This window comes from Pan paniscus, chromosome 1 (assembly GCF_029289425.2).
Source record: "Pan paniscus chromosome 1, NHGRI_mPanPan1-v2.0_pri, whole genome shotgun sequence".
Lineage (NCBI taxonomy): Eukaryota > Metazoa > Chordata > Mammalia > Primates > Hominidae > Pan > Pan paniscus.
This window is the reverse complement of record NC_073249.2, coordinates 210,288,207-210,306,939: the sequence shown is the minus strand read 5'-3', so window position 1 is coordinate 210,306,939 and position 18,733 is coordinate 210,288,207. Positions and strand designations below refer to the sequence as shown.

Below are 18,733 nucleotides of genomic sequence, written 5' to 3'. Positions count from 1 at the left end.
ACTTTCTGTGGTTTCAACAATAGACTGTATGCCAAGGGTGTTATCTTTTCTTTGTATTGGTTGGCGTCTTAGGTGTTAATCCTACAGTGGAGGGCTGGGGAATAGGAAGTAACATGTCGCCTCCCCGCCATAGGAGAAAAAGCCAGCATCCGCCGTATCGGCTTTGTAACACAAATTAGCTATCGTGAATTCCGATCAGTTCTTCCCTTTCTACCCTGGCTGCTTTTTGCAGGGATTGGTCCGTGGTCTCCAGTCTCTTGGGTTCTCACCCTGTGTGAAAATCTTCGTGTTTTTCCCTACCCCCAGTCACCTCTTACACAGCCTCTGCTTCCAAGCGCAGCCCCCACAGGAGTTTGTAGGATTTCTGTGCTAGCGGGGAATGTGTTCTCACCTCATAGAGCCAGGTAGAAACTACGCAGATGGGCGCTGTTCTCCGGGAAGAAAGCAGGGCCTTTGGGGCTCTCAGTGTCCCCGTTGGGTTGTAGACATAACACGCTTACTTTGCGTAGGGGAACGGCTCTGCCGGCCCCCAGGTGCCCTCGCGCATATTCATGGAGGCCCGCACGTCAGAACCGCAGTCTCACCTGTCTTGGCGGAAATGCCCTGCGATCCTCCCGGAGATAGAAGGCGGGAAGTTTTATGAGGAGCCGGTCCAGTTTCCCTACTATCTCCTGCCGTTTATATATCTAGTCTTTCTTCAGACTTTAAGCGACTGCTTCATGTTTGATGTCTCACTCCCACATCCTACATCCACTGCCAGGCAACTTTCTAGATAGCACCCTGACCCATCCTTCCCACCCCCAAGAAGCCCTTTCCTATTTCTGGGGCCAGTGTCCTCCCCAGTCCCTCTTTCTTCAGGCCCTCGCTTATCAGCTTCATGGACAGAAAATACTTAGCTCTCTCTCAACCTGAGGTTTACACCTGACACGCGTCAGTGCCCTGGCAAATTCCTTAATACCCCTTCTCAAATACCACTGTAAATCATCTCTTTCTAACTCCCAGAACTATCTAATTGGTTTTGTCCCTGCACTACATGAATACTAGTATTCCACTACAGAGGAAAACCCCAGGCCTAGCGATGGCGGTTCTGGGCATTGTGCCAGCCTCTCCCAGGGTATGTTTTCTGACCTCACCTACTTTTGATCAACTGAGGTCAGGAGTTCAAGACCAGCCTGACCAACATGGCAAAACTCCGTCTCTACTAAAAATACATACACACGCACAATAATAATAATTATTATTATTATATATAATTATATATATAATTAATTGTATATAATTATATAATAATAATAATATAATAATAATTATTATTATTATTGCCAGGCGCAGTGGTGTGTGTCTGTAATCCCAACTACTCGGGAGGCTGAGGCAGGAGAATCACTTGAACCCGGGAGGTGGAGGTTACTGTGAGCCGAGATCGCGCCATTGCACCGCAGTCTGGGCAACAGAGTAAGACTCTGTCTCAAAAAAAGAAAAAAAATTAGTGCATCTGAGACATATTATTGGAGACAGTAGAATCCTGCGTCCAACAGGCACTTGGTGCAGATCTGAACCCATTGAGCTATTGGCTCATGTTCCCTATGTTCTATTAAGTATCATGAGCAGAAATTGAGCTCTTTGGCTTTTACCCACTGAGTATGGCTATAGGACAGGTCTCTCTCTCTCTCTCTCTCTCTCTCTCTTTCTCTTTCATTCTTTGCATCATTATTTTTTGCCATCAGTGTGGGTTTTTGGTTTTGAGGTTATGAAGTGAATTTCTGGGGACAATCTCTGTTGGGTCGTGTTGACAAGGATCCAGTCCCTGTTTGGTGATACATGACAGCTAATCTGGTCTGTGAGTCTTCTTTATTGTCTATTTATTGTCCTGAGAATAATGGTATTTCCTGATATTTGAGACTGCAGCAATGATAAGTTGTTCAGATCTTGTCTTTCCAATGTTTGGTAAAAATTTTATAGGCCCAATTGTTGTCAATATCTGCAAGAGTGGCATCTCTGTTACAAGAGTGATCTTACTACTCAATGTCCCCCCTCCCACCCAACTTCGTTTCCTAGGGGCTCTTGGCTTTAACGAATTTACTGTATCTAAAAGACATCTTAGTACAGGAAGAAAACTAAATCTGTAGCATGTAAGGAGCAGTTTTCTTTGATTGGTATATTCAGGTTTCTAACCAGCTGAAAAATTCAAATACATGCCCTTTAAGGATTAAGTTTAAACCACACTACAAAAAGAGAAAAGATTTATATGATCGCATATAAGCAATGGAATCAGCAATATGAGTCCTTTTCACAATTTACAAATCAAATTTAATAATCTCCAGAACATTAAGGAAGTTCAGCCCTTAATGGAAATGAATGAAAAGAAATTATTCACCCACTGTTACATGCCCTGGAAAGAGAATGTCCTGCCAGACTCAAAAGAGTATCACAATATTACTGAGATTTTCAGCAATGAAGGCCCTCCAAGGATCTAATGATGTTCATCTTTTCAGTTTATTTCCTTCACTGATAAACATTGTTAATAGATACCATTGCCTCTGTTTTCACTTTAAGTGATGTTACTTAGCACAATTCGTTTCTTTAGAATGCACCCTAGCTTGGTGGAAGGAATTTTCCTGCTTTATAAATATAGGATATTTTCTCATGAAACAAATTGGCATACTCTTTCAGTGAAGTGAATAGACAAATTAGATCTCTACAATTGTAAAGAAGTCACTGCCCCAATTATCTTAGGAACAATAATAATCACTTATATAAAATTAAAATAAGAAAATTAAGCCAGGTATGGTGGCTCATAGCTACAGTCCCAGCACTTTAAGAGTTGGAGACCAGCCTGGGCAACACAGTGAAAACCCTGTCTCTACAAATTTTTTTTTTTTTTTTTTTTTTTTTTGAGACGGAGTCTCGCTCTGTCGCCCAGGCTGGAGTGCAGTGGCGCGATCTCGGCTCACTGCAAGCTCCGCCTCCCGGGTTCACGCCATTCTCCTGCCTCAGCCTCCCGAGTAGCTGGGACTACAGGCGCCCGCTACCACGCCCGGCTAATTTTTTGTATTTTTAGTAGAGACGGGGTTTCACCGTGTTAGCCAGGATGGTCTCGATCTCCTGACCTCGTCATCCGCCCGCCTCGGCCTCCCAAAGTGCTGGGATTACAGGCGTTGTCTCTACAAATTTTTAAGTATTAGCTAATTTTTTAAAGTTGGCCGGGCATGATAATGCATGACTGTAATCTCAGGCTGCAGTGAACTATGATTGTGCCACTGCCCTCCAGCCTGAGTGACAGAATGAGACTCCCAACTCAAAAAAAAAAAAAAACGAAAGAAAATTAAGAATTTGTGGAAAATTGTTTTACTACAATGCTAGGCTGCATGTCTTGCACCTGTACTCCCAGCAACTCAACAGGCTGAGGCGGAAGGATTGCTTTAGGCCAGCGGTTGGAGACCAGCCTGGGGAACAGGGCAAGACCTCATCTCTAAAAAAATACAAGGCAAGCTGAGCCAGGAGGATTGCCTGAGCCCAGAAGTTCCAAGTTGGTCAGCTATGATTGCCCCGCTGCACTCTAGCCTGGATAACAGAGCAAGACCCTGTGCCTTATTTTTTAATTTATGTTTTTTTTTACTACTTATGCTTATTTATCTATTTATTTATTTTTGAGACAGAGTCTTGCTCTGTAGCCCAGGCTAGAGTGCAGTGGTGCCATCTCAGCTCACTGCAAGCTCTGCCTCCCACGTTGAAGCTATTTCCCTGCCTCAGCCTCCAGAGTAGCTGGGATTACAGGCGCACGCCACCACGCCCAGCTAATTTTTATATTTTTAGTAGAGACAGGGTTTCATCATGTTTGCCAGGCTAGTCTCTAACCCTGACCTCAAGTGATGCACCTGTCTCGGCCTCCCAAAGTGCTGGGATTACAGGTGTGAGCCAACTCGCCCAGGCTCCTTATGCTTGAAATGTGAGGTTTCATTAGGGAAAAATTTTCTTGTTGAATTTCTAACACGAAAAAATAATAGATTTAACTGTAGATTAAATTAATGGTCATGGTAGTTTGGTACAATAAAATAAATGAAATGAAATTGATAGCAGAGAGGAATCTTTGATGCTTTTGAACAATTTAAATAATGTAATATTTATTATATAAAGACATGAAAAAGTTCATTACATTATTATTATATTTATTTATTTATTTATTTATTTATTTTGAGATGTAGTCTCACTCTGTCACCTAAGCTAGAGTGCAGTGGTGCAATCTCGGCTCACTGCAACCTCTGCTTCCCGGGTTCAAGCAATTCTCCTGTCTCAGCCTCCTGAGTAGCTGGGATTACAGGCACACACCACCACACCTGGCTAATTTTTGTATTTTCAGTAGACACGGGGTTTCACCATGTTGGTCAGGCTGTCTTGAACTCCTGACCTCATGATCCTCCTGCTATGGCTTCCCAAAGTGCTGGGGTTACAGGCATGAGCCGCTGCACCTGGCCCATTACATTATTTTTTAAAAATCAGTGTGACTCTTTTGACAAATTAGAATGGTTTAATAATCTTGGTTAGGCTGGGCATGGTGGCTCATGCCTGTAGTCCCAGCACTTTGGGAGCCCGAGGGCAGGAGTTTGAGACCAACCTGGCCAACATAGTGAAACCCTGTCTCTACTAAAAATACAAAAATTAGCCGGGCATGGTGGGGGGCTCCTGTAATCCCAGCTACTCAGAAGGCTGAGGCAGGAGAATTGCTTGAACTCAGGAGGCAGAGGTCGCAGTGAGCCAAGATCACGCCATTGCACTCCAGCCTGGGGGGGCAACAGAGTGAGACTCTGTCTCAAAAAACTAATAAATAAATAAAAATAAAGTATAAAAAATTAAAATTATGTGTTCAAATACATTAAATATATGGCAATGAAAAGGAGGCCTAGCATGACTGTCTGCATTTTGCTCCTAACCCTTCCTACCCTGTGGTGACATCTTCCAGGCTAACTGCTTTTTCTTATTTCTGCACATAGGCCAAGCTGTCTATGGGAGGGATTTAGCTTACAGTTTAACTTTAAAGCACAGATGATAATAATCCCTTCCCCAAACTAACTCCTGAGAAGATAGAGAGGTTGTATACACAAGTAACAGTGTTATGCTGAAGATTTATAAGAGCAGTGTGACCTGACAAAGGACGAAGAATTTTCACCATCCCCTTGGGCTCCCACTGCAGCCCATGTCTGTCATTGTCAGACCTCTTCACCTCAAGCGCCTCCTTCTTCCTCCCTTCCCTAACGTACAAGGAGCCGGAAAATCGTATTAATTTAAGATGGTTCTTTAGGATATTAGTTCACCATCTGTTCAGTTTGGTGGCTCTCTGGAATAAAGTCACCTTCCCTGCCCCTACACCTCAACCCTCGACTTACTGGCTGTCATGCAGCAAGCGGTGAGTGCAGTAAGCAGAGATCACACCACTGCACTCCAGTCTGGGTGACCCTGTCTCAAAAAAAAAAAAAAAAAGAGAGAGAGAGAGAAATTTGGTTTTCGAACCAGACAAATTAAATAGGAGACTTAATTGCAATGAGACCTAGAAATGTCTAAATTTCTAAAATTTCTAAAAGAACTGAGAAAATTGCCTCCATTGAGGAAGTAAGCTGAAGGAGGTAAACTGTCATGTTTTCTGAATTGAGAAATATTGAGGAGGCTTTGTCTCTTTCACCTCCAACTGCTCCTTCTCCTCCTGCCCCTGCACCTGCATAGTCTTTCTTACCTGAGCCTTCCTGTCCTGCCTTGCCTCTTCTTCCATCACCATCACCTAAGGAAAGTCCCCAGGGATCTGGTGCCTTCCCTGAAACTTCTGTTCTGACAGCCCCTTTCAAGGTAAAACCCAAACCCACAGGAAGAGGGGAGCCTACCGTTGTGTATACCACTTCACCAAAACGTGAATTAAGAATATTATAAAGGACTTCCCTGATCTAAACTTAAATACATTTCACTCTTGTGTTTCTAAAGCAGGCTCCAAGATCCTGTAGGCTTTGGCAGAAAATTTGACTTAACTGTTGAAACCTTTGAGCCCAAATATTCTGATCTTTATCAATTAATTCACATGCTGGTGAAGAAGGGAAGGCCACTAACTGGTTGCAAAAGGTAAATTGGAAGGATTTTCAAAAAGGGACTGAAGCAGAACATGAAAGGTTCACATTTTCACCAAATATCTCCAAGTTGCCATTCCCCAGGTCCTTCCTAAAATATAGATTGGAGGATAATTCAGCATTGTACTAAAAAGCCACACAAATCTGTCTTTGCTTAACTAAAATGGTTTGAGAGCCAGGTGTGGTAGTTCATGCCTGTAATCCCAGCACTTTGGGAGGCTGAGGCGGGTGAATCACTTGAGGTCAGGAGATCGAGACCAGCCTGCCAACATGGTGAAACCCTGTCTCCACTAAAAATACAAAAATTAGCCAGGTGGCTACTCAGGAGGCTGAAGCAAAAGAATTGCTTGAACCCAGGAGGTGGAGGTTGCAGTGAGCTGAGATCCTGCCACTGCAATACAGCCTGGGAGACAGAGCGAGACTCTATCTCACAAAGAAAAAAATAAAAAGAAAAAAGAAAAATAGAAAAAAAAATAGCAGGGTAGTAGAAATATAATGCACACAAGAATGATAATCATGAAGACAATCTGATTCTAGAAGAGTAAGGGAACCTATTCCATTAGAGAGCCAACTGAAAACATCAAATCCCAGTTCACACCCCAGGGTGTAGGGTCACGTGCCTGTAGTCCCAGCTACTCGGGAGGATTAGTAAGGAGGTTTGCTTGAATTCATGAGGTCAAGGCAAGAGTAAACCCTGATCATGCCACTGCACTCCAGCCTGGGTGACAGTGAGACCTTGTCTCAAAAACAAACAAACAAACAAACAAAAACCCACAAAACCAAACAACAACAAATTGCCACCTCACTCTGAAATGACAGTGGCAAACATCACTTTGCTATTGGCAAATTAAAAGAAAAACACTCCCTCTTGCTATCAACCTGGCCTCTTGCTCTAACATGTCTGACCCATGGTTTAAAATGCCCAAAAGCTGATGTACTCAAATTATAATGCACTTACCTATTCTGCACCAGCATTTATTTTTGTCTGGAGGAGATCACCATCCATGGTCCTGTAAATGTCTAACAGCATGGAATGAGGAAGGGCAGTGTCTTTTAGGATATTTGGTTATATCTGTATATATGGCTCTGAAGAAACCCAACATTGGGCGAGTTCCCTCAAACTTTTCACTAGGCATGACCACTGCTCTACTTTAGATAGAGATTCTGTGGGGCAAAACCTGAGAATTATCTGCCTGGCTATCAAGAAGATAGCTCCTTGCATTTTTGAGGGGAGAACACTTTTGCTTCAAGGGAGTGTTTCCTCCCAGGATTAGAAATCTTTCTGTAACCTCAGGAAACATTGCTGATGAAAACCAGGCATGGTGTGCTGCACAACTTGTAGTAATAAGGCAGAAGTTAAAAGGAAAAGACACGTTTTCCTGTACTTGGCTGACTCCAAGACCTGCCATAGATAGAGCCCTAGCAGATCCTTGGTAACACGATCTGAAAAGTCAGAGCCCCGAGGTATGAGTTCCGGAGATTCTCTCAACACAGTCAGCCCCTAGCAAAGATAAGAGGAAAAAACAACAAATGCCTTTACTACCTTCTCTTTCCCCCTTTCCATTTCTAATTATTCAAGTTTTGTTAAGTTCCTGATTTCCCTTCAGTGCAGCTGCAAGGTCACCAGCTATACTTGCATTGCAAGACCTGTGACAGTTTGATTAGCTGCCTTTGTTCTGCTTCTATAAGCCCTTTGCCTGCCCCCGAGTTTCATGCCATCAAATTCCCGCCACGCCATTCAAACTAGCCAACCCCCTTTCAGAAGTGTCTATAAAGTCAAGCCCTGTCTTTGTTCGGGGCTCAGCCTTTGGATTTTAATCTGCTGGGCCTCAGTGCAGTCAATAAATCCTCCTGTTCCACCCATTGGTCTCTCTGTTCTCCTGATTCCCACAACAGTAGTGGGGGACTGCGTTCGCACTTTCCCTTGGTCTTTCATGGTATGAATAATGGACAGCATTTTTTTTTCGCCTATAGTCGCAGGCTTGGTCTCAGTGATTGTATGCTGTGGTCAGCTGTTTTTTGTTTTTGTGAGACCTTGTTTTCTTGTTTACTGTCCTGGGACAGATGTCTGTAGTCACTTGCTTCCTCGGGAGGCAAATTTCAGTGTCTGTGGGGGAGGTCTCCCATGTTAGCTGTGGTGGTACTTGGCAGGCAGAGCTCAGGGATCTAGGCTTCCGTGCTTTGTAGATTGCTCAATGGTCCCCAAGGCCTAGTGGCTTTTAACACCACTTGAAAACCTTAGTGTTTTTCCACTGTCCCCAGAGTCACCTCTTACACAGCCTCTTTTTTTGTTTGTTTGACTTATTCTCTGAGAGACAGTCTCACTGTATCTGGTGGCATCTTGGTTGAATCGATCCTCCCACCTCAGCCTCTGGAGTAGCAGAGGCACGAGTCACCGCAGCCGGCTAATTTCTGTTCTTGTTTTTGTTGTTGTGGTGGTTGTCTTGTTTTTTTAAGAGTTGAAGTGTCTCCATGTTGCCCAGGCGACGTGCTCCCGGCGACGGAGGCCGCCTGCCTGGGGGCGGGCTGGAGCCACGTCCCAGGGCTGGGGGCGCTGTGGGCACTGTGGGTGCCGCACCCACCACTGCCCGGCACCGGAGGCCAAGAGAGCGTTCCCGACGGGCTCCGCGGATGCCCCGCCGCGTCCTGCTGCCCATCCTGGCCGTGTTGTCGCGGGCCGGGGGCACGACAAGAGGCCGGGGCCTGCCCGGATGCAGCGGCCTGTAGGGCGCAGCTGTCCCTCCACCAGCCGGGGTCCCCTCGCTCAGCCCATGAGACAAATAAATGAATAAATAAATAAATAAATAAATAAAAGATGGAGTCTTGCTCTGTCGCCCAGGGTGGAGTGCAGTGGTGCGATCTCGGCTCACTTCAACCTCTGCCTCCTAGGTTCAAGTGATTCTCCTGCCTCAGCCTCCTGAGTAACTGGGATTACAGGTGCATGCCACAACACCCGGCTAATTTTTCGATTTTTAGTAGAGACGGGATTTCATCATGTTGGCCAGGCTGGTCTCGAACCCCTGACTTCAAGTGATCCACCCGCCTTGACCTCCCAAAGTGCTGGGATTACAGGCATGAGCCACTGCACCCAGCCAGAAGCGGGCATTAATATGCAGGCGCCGTATAGGGCAACATCTGTGTGCACCTCTTACAAATCTTAATGCTGTGTATATGAGGGGGTTCCTTCGTGTCCCCCTGGGGATGTTTGAGGTTGCCTGTATGTGTTATGTGTGTGCATATCTTTAAGCTCAGAAACGCATAGGCGGATTGACACCTCTGTTTGAATGTATTCCCATGAGCTCATGCCATTAATTCACCATCACAAGAAATATTTACTGAGCGTGAGCCATGCCATTCCACAGCCACCATTATAGTACTAAGGTACAATGAGGAACAAAAAATCCAGGCTTTCTGAGCTCACACTGGGGTGGGGGCGTGGTGGGAAGACACAGGCATCCATGTAATAAACAGAAACCACGACAGGGCTAAGTGTTCTGGAGGAGAGGCACATAGTGTACTGAGGCCCCTGAGGTAGACCCCAGGTGCACCTTTGAGCTTTGCCTGCATGGTTTGGGTTTGTGGGCTCACCTGCATGTGTCCATGCATGCCCCATCTGCGTGCCCGTGCATGGCTGCATCACCCCATGCACACGTGCACTGCCCCTGGGCTTGCCCACATGTGCTGCTCCCCAGGGCGCCAGGCTATCAGCCTACAAGGCATTGTGGGTCTGGGCCCAGCCTGCCACCCCCTACAGAGGCCTGAGCTTGCCTTCCCAGGAGGCCCAGGACTCTCACCCAGGGCCCTTCCCTGCAGCTGGAGCAGGCTCTGTGGCTGGAATCTGGTGAGCTGGAGACGCAAGAGCCCAGGGGGCTGGTACCCCAGAGCGTGGAGTTGCGGAGGCAGCTGCAGGAGGAGCAGGCCTCCTAGTGGCGCAAGCTGCAGGCCTACCTGGAGGGCCAGCAGCGGCAGGCCCAGCTTGTGCAGCGGCTGCAGGGCAAGGTCAGGGCCACCCATTCCTGCTCTTTCCCTCCCACGTGTTCACTTTGCTCTGCCCCCACCCCTGGGGCTCACCATCAGCTCCCAATCCCCAGATTCTCCAGTACAAGAAGAGGTTCTCGGAGCTGGAGCAGCTGTTGGAGAGATCCGGAGAGCTGGAGCAGCAGCAGCTGAGGGTGGGTGCCACGGTGGGGCAGAGGCAGGCCCTGCCCTCCACCTGCCCAGCCTGATGCTTTAACCTCTCTGCCACCCAGGACACAGAGCACAGCCAAGACCTGGAGAGTGCCCTCATCTGGCTGGAGGAGGAGCAGCAGGGAGGGCCAGGGCTGGCAGCATGGTCCCCTGGGCGAGCGCCTACAGATCCCCTGTGCCCCATTCAGGAGTGCCAGCCTGGCCCAGGTGAATGCCATGCTCTGAGAACAGCTGGACCAGGCAGGTTTGGCCAACCAGGCTCTGAGTGAGGAGATACGAAAGGTGACCAGTGACTGGACTCGCAGCTGCAAGGAGCTGGAGCAGTGGGAAGCGGCATGGAGGCGCGAGGAGGAGGTGGGCATGGGGGTGCAGGGAGGCCAGCAATATAAGAGGAGGATAATGCACAATTATGCTAGTGAGACTCTCTTTTCCAATGTTTGCACTTCTCAATACTACATTTAAAAAGGAAATAGTAGCACTTGAACGGTTAAGTAAGAAGATGAACAAAATTGAACAGAGGAAAAATAACTGTCTGAAGACATGTTGAAAATACATTTAAAGACAGTCTGTCTGAGATAGGAGCTGAGCTGGCCAATCTATCTTTTAAATAATTGAACATCATTCAGGTGTCAAGTATTTGACCTGGAGACTGGAAGGGGAGGAGAGAGTCCAAAAAAAAGTCAAAATATAAAGAAAAAAAATTAAAGAACTTGTCCCACAAATCAGGCAACCAAGGTCTAAACTTATACCCTCTGCCTGGGTAAATTGTTGTTGCTTCTTTCTGTGACTCTTAAAAGATGTACCATATACCTCATTTAATGGCTTTGATTTATTCATGAAGACTCTATCCCCATGGGAAAAGCTGTTAAATGAAAAAAGATTTCTTTTAAGTAGAAAAATTATGAAAGGATTCCTTCCAACCTTCCATACCCAAAATATCTCAAATGAATTATATAGCTATCAATTATCTATATATATCAAAATATACCAATTAAAAATATCAGTTAAACCATACATCAATTGAATTATGAAAGCAAGCTTATTTAAGTAGCAAAGAATAATGTGAAGGTTAGTAAGTATAGCTTATACTTAAAATATAATGAATTGAAAGCTCATGGCACTTCATAGAGTAGGAAGAAGAAACTTAATAGAAAGTGGTAGTTGGGAGAGAAGGACTGCAAGGGAGTTATTTGGAAAATGCATTTTTTACTTCTGCATCATTTTATTCACAAATTATTCTTAATCTTTTGTGAATTTGTGGATTTCTTGAACTCAAACCAGACTTAAAAATACAGTTATAGCACAGAAAAAAATCTTTAATGGCAAAATAAAAGCTAAGCAAGAGAGCCTTTGAAAACACATGAAAATAGCACACACATAAAAAAAAAGAAAGAATAAAGAGATGTACAAGCGACACCTCCTCAACCTTCTCACTTGGTGTACATACGCACAGCAAATTATTTTGGGCTCAGCCAAGCATGGGAGCAATTCAAATAGATCCATATGATATTCTCTGATTAGAAACTCTTGTGGAGTAAGTTAGTGAGTGTATCTTTGCCTAAAACAGTCATGTCAAAATATAGCTTCCTATAGCATATTTATTTAGTATCATTTTGGTGAAAAAGTGCTTATACAGAATAGAAAAGAGTTGTCCAAAACTAAGTGGTTGACCTTTCCAGAGCCATTACCTGCAGAATTGTTATGTAAGTCTGTTCCATACTCATAAAGGAATACTCAGCTGACCCAACTGATTTTCTCGTGTTTTTTTCTTCAAGGGCTAGTAGAAGTCTATATGTTGTGGTGGAAAACAACCTCAGCCCTATAGTCCAACATTTGCCTAACAAAACTTGTCCTGTGATTTACAAAACTAGAACCTCACTGGTAAGTCACATTCCTAGAGTCTCCCCCATCCCTAACCCCAGTCACGGAAAATAAATCAAATCATTGTCACTCTTTCTTAACAAAGAGCGTACATTTAAAACTTGAGTAAAATTACAGGTACCGTCTGGGGCCTTCAAGGGGGAACTTGAAGTCTCAATACCGCAGTTGTCCAATCAGAGGATCCAAGATGAATATACTCAAGGACTTCATGCTTGGCATCCTCTGGAGACAGTACATAACCACCAGCTTGGTTTAACTGGAGATTCATTTGGGTTAGGAGAAATTATGTAGGCAATGTACTTAGTCAATGGAGGCCTTATGCCTGAAGACTTACAAGAATCTGAATTCGTATGTTACTTTTCCTTTAATGGAGTGGAATTCCAAATGAAAATAATCAAACAGCATGTGCATAAACATTAGATATCATACCCACATTTACAAAGCCTTTATAGATATGCAAGTGTTACTGCGTCTGTCCCTAGCTTCTGTACAGAATTTAATGGGTAGCTGTTACTATTTTATTGTTGTATAAAAATGAGGAAACTGATAAGTTGTCTAAAAGTGCACAATCAAAACACATCAAAGCCATTGTGAAATACAGGTCCCCGGATTTCAAAAACAGATCTTCTGCTTATAAATTCAGTCTTTTTCATACTGCCATAAACTCCAGAATGGGAAAACAAAGTTACTATCAGAAAAGCTTCTTTCAGCTGGGCGTGGTGGCTCATGCCTGTAATCGCAGCACATTGGGAGGCTAAGACAGGCGGATCACTTGAGGTCGGGAGTTCGAGACCAGCCTGGCCAACATGGTGATCTCCACTAAAAATACAAAAATTAGCTGGGCATGGTGGCGGACACCTGTAATTCCAGCTACTTGGGAGGCTGAGGCAGTAGAATCGCTTGAGCTGGGGAGGCCGAGATGGCTTAGTGATCCGAGATGGCGCCACTGCACTCCAGCCTGGGTGACAGAGTGAGACTCCATCTCAAAAGAAAAAAGAAAGCTTATTTTTTCCCCTAATCACCATAATATTCACTATGAAGTGAACATTTTATGGAAAATTATTGAGCACAGTCTTTTCATGATCACTGTATGCTGTGTGTCCTGAGGGCACTAACTCAGAGTGTCCTGTTACTCCCTCATCAGTGTGTCACCTGGACAATTCACCGAGCTCGTTCTCTCTGTGTGTGTGTGTGTGTGTGTGTGTGTGTGTGTGTTTGTGTGTGTGTGTGTGTGTGTCTGTCTGTCTGTCTTTCTCTTTCATTCTTTTCCATTTGGCCCTGTTCTGTCCCAACATGAAGGCAATAATTTGTTACCTCATTAATGGATCTATCCTTTTACTTTCTTAACCACTTCCTTATGCTACCCATGAAACCTAGTTGGGGCTCTGTTGTGTCTGATTTCCCCTGGCTTATTCCTTACTTTTTCCTCCTTTTCCAGGCTCAGCAGGGAGCTGCTGGAGGTAGTAGAGCCTGAAGTCTTGCAGGACTCACTGGATGTTATTCAACTCCTTCCAGTTGTCTTGAACAGCCTGACTCCTGCCAGCCCTATGGAAGTTCCTTTTATGCATTGGAGGAAAAACATGTTGGCTTTTCTCTTGACGTGGGAGGTGAGTACCTTTCTATGAAGGTGATAAGGATCCACTGAGTCTTCCATATAAAGATCATATTCCTGCTCCAAGTGGCCATTACTGAGCTGAGAGATGTCATCGCTGCAGTGAGGACCTATAGGCACATGTAGGTTGAATGAAACTCTAGTTCTAACTGGAAGCCCAGACATGGGATGGGTCAGTGAGCATGGCTCTCTTCCTAGTCTCAGGCCATGCCTGTGGCACTCTGATTCTACTCTCATGACATTGGACCTGGGCAGATGTGACAAATTCAGAGAACTATGATTTTGACTCAAGGGTTTGTAGATTTCCTTTTTCACTCTAATTTCAGTGTCTAAAGTCCTCACAACCATGAACAATCTGAGTATTTGATGAGACAGGGCTAAATATTGCAGTTTTTCTCCTAGAAATCATTTGAGGGTATTTGCTTTAAATTGATTGGAAAAATATGGCATAACTGTTTGCACAAACTTGGGACAAATGATACTGGGATATCGATCTACTAGAATAGGGACATTTTACCCACAGTTTCTGGGAGAAAAACCGAGGAATTTCTATCATGACCAGCCTTCAGGCCTCCTGAAATATATCTCTCACAGTCTCCTATTCTTATGCTGAGGAGCCTGAGGTCCCTGTGTGAGGATTAGACAGTGGATTGTTATGTGTGTAGGGGAATCAGCTTAATGTGTCTGTCCATGTCTGAATTTATTGCAGAAATTGAAAAGAAGGGGAAGGGGAAGAAAGAAGGGGAAGAAGATCAACGAAGAAAAGAAGGAGAAGGGGAAGAAAAGAAGGGGAAGAAGATCAAAACCCACCATGCCCCAGGTAACTTTCAGCAATTGTGGATGCTTAATTCTGTGTTAACACCTGGAGGCAACAGATTCAGGGAAACCAGAGTGTGTTTGATTTCATGTTTTCAACAAAGGCTGAATTACTCCTACTGTCATTGCTGTTGGTTTTCATTGCAGTAGATGTTTAGGTTTCCATTTCTTCCTCCCCTTATCATTTACTAACGTACCATAGGATGACCATACTTCAAAAGCTGTACTCTCATGGCCACTGCATCGAATTTTGAGCATATTTTATGGAAAACTATTGCGCTCACTCTTTTCATGATCACAGTTTGCTGTGTGTCATGAGGGCACTAACTCAGAGTGTCCTTTTACTCCCTTACTAGTACGTCACCTGGCCAATTCACTAGCTCACTTTCTCTCTGTCTCTGTCTCTGTCTCTCTCTCTCTGTCTTTCTCTTTCATTGTTTTCTACCTGGCCCTGTTCTATCCCAACATAAAGGCAATAATTTTTTTTTTTACCTCATTAATGGATCTATCCTTTTTCTTTTCTAACCACTTCCTTATGTTACTTCTGCAATCTAGTGGGGCTCTGTGGTGTCTGATTTTCCCTGGCTGCTTCTTTAGTTTTGTCTCCTTTTCCAGGCTCAGCGGTGTGCTGATGGAAGTGGAAGAGCCTGAAGTCTTACAGGACTCACTGGATAGATGTTATTCGACTCCGTCAATGTACTTTGAACTACCTGACTCATTCCAGCACTACAGAAGTGTGTTTTACTCATTTGAGGAACAGCACATCAGCTTTGCCCTTGACGTGGACAATAGGTTTTTTACTTTGATGGTGACAAGTCTCCACCTGGTCTTCCAGATGGGAGTCATATTCCCACAATAAGCAGCCCTTACTAAGCCGAGAGATGTCATTCCTGCAGGCAGGACCTATAGGCACGTGAAGATTTGAATGAAACTATAGTTCCATTTGGAAGCCCAGACATAGGATGGGTCAGTGGGCATGGCTCTATTCCTATTCTCAGACCATGCCAGTGGCAACCTGTGCTCAGTCTGAAGACAATGGACCCAAGTTAGGTGTGACACGTTCACATAACTGTGCAGCACATGCCGGGAGTGATCAGTCAGACATTTTAATTTGAACCACGTATCTCTGGGTAGCTACAAAGTTCCTCAGGGATTTCATTTTGCAGGCATGTCTCTGAGCTTCTATACCTGCTCAAGATCAGTGTCATCTTTGTGTTTAGCTCATCCAAAGGTGTTACCCTGGTTTCAATGAACCTAACCTCATTCTTTGTAGCTTCAGTGTTGAATTGTTTTAGCTGATCCATCTGTAACACAGGAGGGATCCTTGGCTGAGGATTGTATTTCAGAACCACCAACTGCTCTTGACAATTGTTAACCCGCTAGGCTTCTTTGGTTAGAGAAGCCACAGTCCTTCAGCCTCCAATTGGTGTCAGTACTTAGGAAGACCACAGCTAGATGGACAAACAGCATTGGGAGGCCTTAGCCCTGCTCCTCTCGATTCCATCCTGTAGAGAACAGGAGTCAGGAGCCGCTGGCAGGAGACAGCATGTCACCCAGGACTCTGCCGGTGCAGAATATGAACAATGCCATGTTCTTGCAGAAAACGCTTAGCCTGAGTTTCATAGGAGGTAATCACCAGACAACTGCAGAATGTAGAACACGGAGCAGGACAACTGACCTGTCTCCTTCACATAGTCCACGTCACCACGAATCACACAACAAAAAGGAGAAGAGATATTTTGGGCTCAAAAAAAGTAAAAAGATAATGTAGCTGCATTTCTTTAGTTATTTTGAACCCCAAATATTTCCTCATCTTTTTGTTGTTGTCATTGATGGTGGTGACATGGACTTGTTTATAGAGGACAGGTCAGCTGTCTGGCTCAATGATCTACATTCTGAAGTTGTCTGAAAATGTCTTCATGATTAAATTCAGCCTAAACGTTTTGCCGGGAACACGGCAGAGACAATGCTGTGAGTTTCCAACCTCAGCCCATCTGCGGGCAGAGAAGGTCTAGTTCGTCCATCACCATTATGATATCAGGACTGGTTACTTGGTTATGGAGGGGTCTAGGAGACCTGTCCCTTTTAGAGACACCTTACTTATAATGAAGTATTTGGGAGGGCGGTTTTCAAAAGTAGAAATGTCCTGTATTCCGATGATCATCCTGTAAACATTTTATCATTTATTAATCATCCCTGCCTGTGTCTATTATTATATTCATATCTCTACGCTGGAAACTTTCTGCCTCAATGTTTGCTGTGCCTTTGTTTTTGCTAGTGTGTGTTGTTGAAAAAAAAACATTCTCTGCCTGAGTTTTAATTTTTCTCCAAAGTTATTTTAATCTATACAATTAAAAGCTTTTGCCTATCACTCTGGACTGTTGGATTGTTTTTTACATTCAGTATTATAATCTTTTGTTATGCTGATTGGTTTTGGTGGGTACTGATGTGAATTAATAAAAACATTTCCATTTCCCTGTTTATTTTCTAATCTCTTCCACCTTGTAGGCTATGTTTACCGTATGTAGCAGAATGCATTTACTCCATTTCTTGGTTCTAGATATTTATATTCTTTGTGAGAGTGTGTGTGTGTGTGTCTGTGTGTGCCTCTGGCATTTAGGAAGGGTTGTGTAGCTCATGTTTGATATTGATTAAAAATGTTTCATAGTTTTCCCCGCTTTGAACTAGACACACTTCTAATATTTGGTTTATACATTTTAAATTATGACTTTCAACGTCAGATATTTCCATATGACAGTCAGTTACATGATGTGTTTTCTTTTTCCTACCTCCTTTACCTGCCACTTCTCATAATGGTATTTGAACCTAAACATATACCAGTGACATTCTGTGGTTGTCATCTTGCCCACACCTTGGGTTTTGGTTTAGATCCACAATTAAATATATTAATGCTCATGAGCTGTTCAAAAGTGAATGTCACAGTCATCACTTGCTGAGTGGTGATACTCATCCTTAACAGAGTCCTCATGAGGGAATCAGGTCTCGCTGAGTTTAGCATGTTTAATAATCTTCCTCGTGGTCTTGATACATGGATCGCATTACTGGATATAAGGTGTTTGCCCAAAATGATTTTTCTTGCATTTTTAGGAGCTATTGTCTTCCTTGCGGGACATACATGGTGTATGTTCTCGTTGTGGGATTCTATTTTGTTCTACCAGGACCTATAATTTCTGCCAGTTACTTCATTTGTTCTCTTCACCATGAGTCTCCAGAGGATGCTTCCTTTGTCCATGCCTCCCCATCTCCCAGCAATTCTGCGTTTCCAAGACTGGCACCTCTGGTCCTGTGCATGGTGAAGCCCCTTCCTTTCAATTCCCCAGTAGCCAGTGCTCTAATCCACCAGGTCTCAGGCATGATCTGTGTTTCTCCACATGCTCTTTCTGAGGATAGTTTTACCTGTGTTCTGTCATGAACAGGCCCTCCCTGCTGTCCTGGCCTCGATTTGCATAGTGTTTCCTGCTCCCTCTGCCCTTGTGTGGCTCCCAGACCAAGTGAAAGAAAATCACCTGAGGGCCACAGTGTTCCCTAGCCCTGGCGTTTAGGGGCAGGGTTATGGGTGGGATTTTTGACTCTAAGTTAACCCCTAGGGCTTTGAAGTGTCTGTTGAGAAATTCAGCTGTTATCATCCTAGGTGGACTTGCTCTCTCCTGTCCTCCTACTTCAAATGCAGAACTTCAATCGTGTACAAAAGAAGACTGAGTCATATAATAGAACACACCCTTATTCATTGGCCGGCTTTACCAATCATCTCATGGCTGAACTTTGAAAAATACAATCTTAGCCACATACCTATGAAATGTATGTGTGTGTGTATACATATGTGAATTTGTTTCTGAGATTATGGAGGCTGAAATTCCCAAGATGGAAGGAAAGCTGGATACCCAGGAAAGCATTTGTTTCCCATTAGGCCTCTTAATTCTCTCCTGACCTTTGATTGATTGCATGAGCCCCACCCCCGTTAAGGGGGGCAATCTGCTTCACTTAGTCTGCCCATCCCGATGTTAATCATATGTGAAACACTCTCTGGAACACAACTAGAATCACATTTGGCCGAATGTCCCGGCACCCCGGTGCTCAGTCACAGTGACACGTGCAAGTAACTATCACA

The 18,733-nt window shown here is 44.3% G+C and overlaps 1 protein-coding gene across 1 annotated transcript; it reads left to right on the top strand.

Moving 5' to 3' along the window:
• Positions 1-12,483: 12,483 nt before the first annotated feature.
• Positions 12,484-16,152, top strand: NBPF1 (NBPF member 1). The gene is given in 6 exon segments (XM_063606739.1): positions 12,484-12,524; positions 13,615-13,667; positions 13,670-13,783; positions 14,498-14,577; positions 14,580-14,608; positions 15,220-16,152. Coding segments are annotated over 6 exon segments (561 nt in total). The 3' UTR covers positions 15,464-16,152.
• The last annotated feature ends 2,581 nt before the right edge of the window (positions 16,153-18,733 follow it).